General features: G+C 63.1%; 2 protein-coding genes across 2 annotated transcripts in view; one reads left to right on the top strand and one right to left on the bottom strand.

Annotated features, from left to right (window-relative positions):
* The window catches only part of AMSG_12331 (uncharacterized protein), a gene marked incomplete at both ends in the record, with an annotated part of 10,276 nt that extends 6,871 nt beyond the window's left edge, over window positions 1-3,405 (top strand). The window contains one exon of the mRNA XM_013898000.1: window positions 643-3,405. Coding sequence (XP_013753454.1) covers window positions 643-3,405 — 2,763 coding nt within the window. The remainder of the gene's footprint in view (window positions 1-642) is intronic.
* A 30-nt stretch (window positions 3,406-3,435) lies between these two features.
* On the bottom strand, window positions 3,436-4,052 carry AMSG_10202 (uncharacterized protein; the record flags this gene model as incomplete). Its single annotated transcript, XM_013897952.1, has 2 exons — window positions 3,519-4,052; window positions 3,436-3,484 (listed from the first exon to the last, which is right to left on the bottom strand). Exons 1-2 carry the CDS (start codon window positions 4,031-4,033, stop codon window positions 3,436-3,438), a joined length of 564 nt encoding a protein of 187 aa, XP_013753406.1. The 5' UTR covers window positions 4,034-4,052.
* Window positions 4,053-4,349: the final 297 nt, after the last annotated feature.

Raw genomic sequence — 4,349 nt, 5'->3', positions numbered from 1 at the left:
CAGCGGGGACGTCCATTCCAGTCCGCTGCTCTCCACGGGGCCGTACTTGGCGAGTACGCTCTCCATGAGGACAGGGAAGGGGGGGGGGGGGGGGGTAGGGTGGTGGGTGGGTGGGTGAGCTGGTCCGTTGGCTGGCGGGAATTGGCAACGAACTGTGTGACACGAGTATGTGAACGAGATGTAATTGAAGGAAGTGCTAGTGACGATTATTTCAACAGGCAACAATTGAAGGGAGTGGCAACGATTATTTCAACAAGCAACAATTGAAGGGAGTGGCAACGATTATTTCAACAAGCAACAATTGAAGGGAGTGCAACGATTATTTCAACAAGCAACAATGAAGGGAGTGGCAACGATTATTTCAACAGGCAACAATTGAAGGGAGTGGCAACGATTATTTCAACAAGCAACAATTGAAGGGAGTGGCAACGATTATTTCAACAAGCAACAATTGAAGGGAGTGGCAACGATTATTTCAACAAGCAACAATTGAAGGGAGTGGCAACGATTATTTCAACAGGCAACAATTGAAGGTGAGCGGTCCATGTCGTTGCACACCGTCAGCTCTCTCCGTCCTTCCAAAGTCTGTCAAGGCAGAACAGGGCCAGCATGACAACGGCTGCGCTGTTGGCGCGGAAGCAGAAACTGAAGGAGCGGATTCGGTCGCTCAAGATAGCCCTGCAGGGCGCTTATGACGATTACCTCGAGGTCAAGCGCGCCCTGGGCGAGGAGGTGAGCGTGGAGCAAGAGGTCGGCGCACGACGGGCAAAGGCAACGGCGCAAAAGGCCGAGATCAAGTCCAAGCTCGAGTCGATGATGGCCCACGAGAAGGAGACAGGCGTGGCCGCCACACCGCGCGGGACGCGACTTTCGGATCTACAGTCGCGCTACCGTGCCCTGCGCGTACAGTCGACCCAGCTCAAGCTCGAGGAGGCTCGGCTGCTCTCGTCGTCCACCGGTGACGACGACGGGCGATCGCGTGGTGCGGCGGGAAAGAGCCCGATGGCGGAGGGCGATGCCAAGGATCGAAGTCGTGGACGGCCAGACTCGCTGGCGGCGCTGGCGGCGCGGCTCAACTCGTCGGCCTCGTTCGGCTCGAACAGGCAGTTCTCGCACTCGCTCATGGAGGTGGCCATCGACGACGACTCGTCGACCGCCAACGAGTGGGACATTTCGGTCTTTTGGCCCGATGCGTACACCGACTCGCGCGCAAGACTCGCCGTTCTTGCCATGGAGACCAAGCTGCTGGTGTGGCGGCTGACGCTGCCGGGCGTCGCCGCCTCGGAGCTCCGTACTGTCGTCCTTCTCACCCACTCCAACTACATTTCAACCAGTTCACTCATCGATCTCCTCGTGTCCCGCTTCAGCTGCGCCATGCCTATCTCTGCCACCCAACACGAGGTCTCTCGTTTCACCGCCACCATCCGTCCAGCCATCCAGACCAAGGTCCTCGACGTCATCGCCACCTGGATCACCAACCACTACTGCGACTTTGCCGGCCCTGACCGCGCGCACGAGCTCTCTGCCCTTACCACCGCCTTTGACTCGATGGAGCAGCTTGCAGCTGGCCTCGGCAACGACGCCGCCCTCGTCCGTATTGCTCGCCTCCGTGAGCTGCAGCAAACCCGCGCCCGCGACTTTGTCACCGAACACACTTACTCGGCGGTGAGCTCGGCAGCGGCGCCACGGGCCGAGCTCGTTTCATCGTCAACCATCTCCAAGCTCGCCAACGAGCAGGTCCATCCGCTCGAGCTTGCGCGTCAGCTGACCCGGCGCGCGTTTGCGGCGTACAAGCACATCACCGCGCCCGAGTTTCTCAAGCAGGCGTGGGCCAAGGACTCGGCCGCCGTCGCCGCACCCAACCTCCTCGCCGCCATCGACGAGTTCAACATGACCACTCGGTGGGCGGTGACCCACGTGCTCCGAGGGAGCGACCCACACGAGCGCGCCCACGCCGTCTGCTTCCTCATCGATGTCGCCAACAACTGCATGGTCCTCCGCAACTACGCCACGCTCATGGCCATTCTCTCGGCGCTCGGCTCTGTTGCGCTCTCGCGGCTCTCGTCGACCTTTGCTGCCATTCCGCAGAGCTACGAGGACAACTACTCGGAGCTCTCCGAGTTTATGTCCATGTCGAACAACTCCAAGTCGTACCGCGAGACGCTCAAGCGGGCACCGACGCCGTTCATCCCATACCTCGGTGTCTTTCTCCAGGACCTTGTCTTTATCGACGACGGCAATGAGAGCAAAGTCGGGCCAACCAAGCTCGTCAACCTCGAGAAAGAGCGCATGACCGCCGACGTCGTCCAGGCCGTTCTCCGCGGCCGCGCCGATGACTACCTTCTCAATCCGGTCTCCACCATCGAGACCTTTATCAACATGCCGGGCACTCTCGACGAGGACGCGCAGTACGCGCGCTCGCTGCAGCTCAAGCCACGCGGCGCAAGACTCGAAGTCGACGCCGAGCCGTTCCTCTCGCGCGAGACCATGACCCGCATCACCCACGCGCCACCGGCCGGCTCGCAGCGGCCCTCGTTCGACATCGGCGACAATCCCGAGATGCTTGACAAGCTCTTTGCTGCCATGACGCTGCGGACCTACGCCGAGGGCGAGTACATTGTCCGCGAGGGCGAGGTCGGCTCGGAGATGTTCTTTGTCCGCGACGGCATCGTCAACGTTGATCTTGCCGACGGCCGCTCGTTCCCGCTCAACCAGGGCGCATTCTTTGGCGAGATCGCGCTCTTCCTCCACCGCAAGCGGACCGCCAGCATCTGGGCCCAGACCCGGGTCGAGGCGCTCGTCCTCACCAAGGCTGCGTGCGATGAGGTGCTCACCGAGTTTCCGCACATGCGCGCCCGGTTCCAAAAGCTCGGCGAGGCGCGCCTCAACTCGGACGGTGAGCCGCCCGAGTGGATGCAAAAGCTGGCCAAGGAGGCGGCCAAGGCCTCGGACGAGGCTGCCGAAAAGGGCCTCCTCTCTGCCATGCGTCAGCACCTGCGCAAGCGCACCTTCCGCGCAGGTGAGTACATCATCCGCGAGGGCGACTCGGATGACGCAAACATGTACTTTATCTCCAAGGGCATCGTCGACTTTGAGCTGCCCGACGGCCGGACGTTTCCGGCCAACCAGGGCACCTTCTTTGGCGAGGTCTCGCTCTTCACCTCCAAGCCGCGCTCGGCCTCGGTCCGAGCCCACTCGGACGTCGTGCTCCTCGCACTCTCCAAGGCTGACTGCGAGTCCGTCCTCAATAAGTTTCCCAAGACCCGCAAATCGTTCCGCAAGCTCTCGCGAGCCCGTGCCAAGAACGCCAAGGACGCCCGCGCGCTCGTCCCGCCGTGGATGAAGGAGCTCGCCGAGGCGCTGGCTGCCTCGTCATCGCACAGCCAGTCGTCAAACCGTCGCTAGCTGCTCACCCGCCGTCGCCCGGCGACGAGGTCACAAACCGCCCCCGTCCGAGGTAAAGTCCGTCTGTCCGGTGCACCACCTTGGCCGGCTCGTCAATCACGGCGCGGGCTGACACTGCTGGCGGCGGTGCCTCCTCCCTGCCATCGGCAGTGGGCGAGTGGTCGATCTTGGCGCAGAGCCCGCTCGTGCCACGCCGTGCTGCGGCCGGTCTGCTGCTTTGCTTGGGGAGGAGTACATCGGTGAGTGAGGCCGTCGGCGGGTTGGCGAGGAACTGCGGGGCGCGGCTCGGCGAGCGAGCCGGTGCGGTCGGAGCCGGACTGCGACGCAGCGGGCTCTGCAGCAGTGTGGCATCGCGGATGACCCGCGATGGATGGTGCGACAAGCCGCCGCTCATCAGTGGCGGCGTCGGCAGAATAGAGATGCGCGACATGGAAAAGGTCGACGACTGGGCAGGAGTCAGCGGCGACATCGAGATGTCCGCCATCATCCCCATCTGACTGCCTGGCGTAGCCGGCGGAGTGGACACAGCCAGTGCCCCGCCTCTTGCCCTCGCCTCTACCGGCGACTCTGGCTCGCCCTCCGCGCCCGCACCTCCACCACCCCTCGCGCCTCCAGTCCGATACGGCATGGCCAGTCTCGGCTCATACGCCGCCCGTGGCTCGCGTCCACCATGATGCCACGGCGGCGTCTCACCAAGGTCAAGCGAAAGCGATGCGTGCGGTGCAGACGGAGCCAAAGCTGGAGCCGGAGCCGATGCGGGAGCTGATGCGGCTGGATCCTGGGGATGTGACATGAGGGGGAGGGTGGAGAGGTGGTACGCAAGGGCCGCCAGCGGAGCAAAGAGAGCAGCAGGGCCCCATTGGGCGGTGGAGATCAGATGGGCCGAGAGTGCCGCGCATGCTGCGCACACCCCGAGGAGCTGGAGGGGGGGGGGGGGAGCAGTG

This window comes from Thecamonas trahens (genome assembly GCF_000142905.1).
Source record: "Thecamonas trahens ATCC 50062 unplaced genomic scaffold supercont1.61, whole genome shotgun sequence".
Taxonomy (NCBI): domain Eukaryota; order Apusomonadida; family Apusomonadidae; genus Thecamonas; species Thecamonas trahens.
Note: the sequence above shows the minus strand (reverse complement) of the source record. Positions and strands in the feature narration are given on the sequence as shown.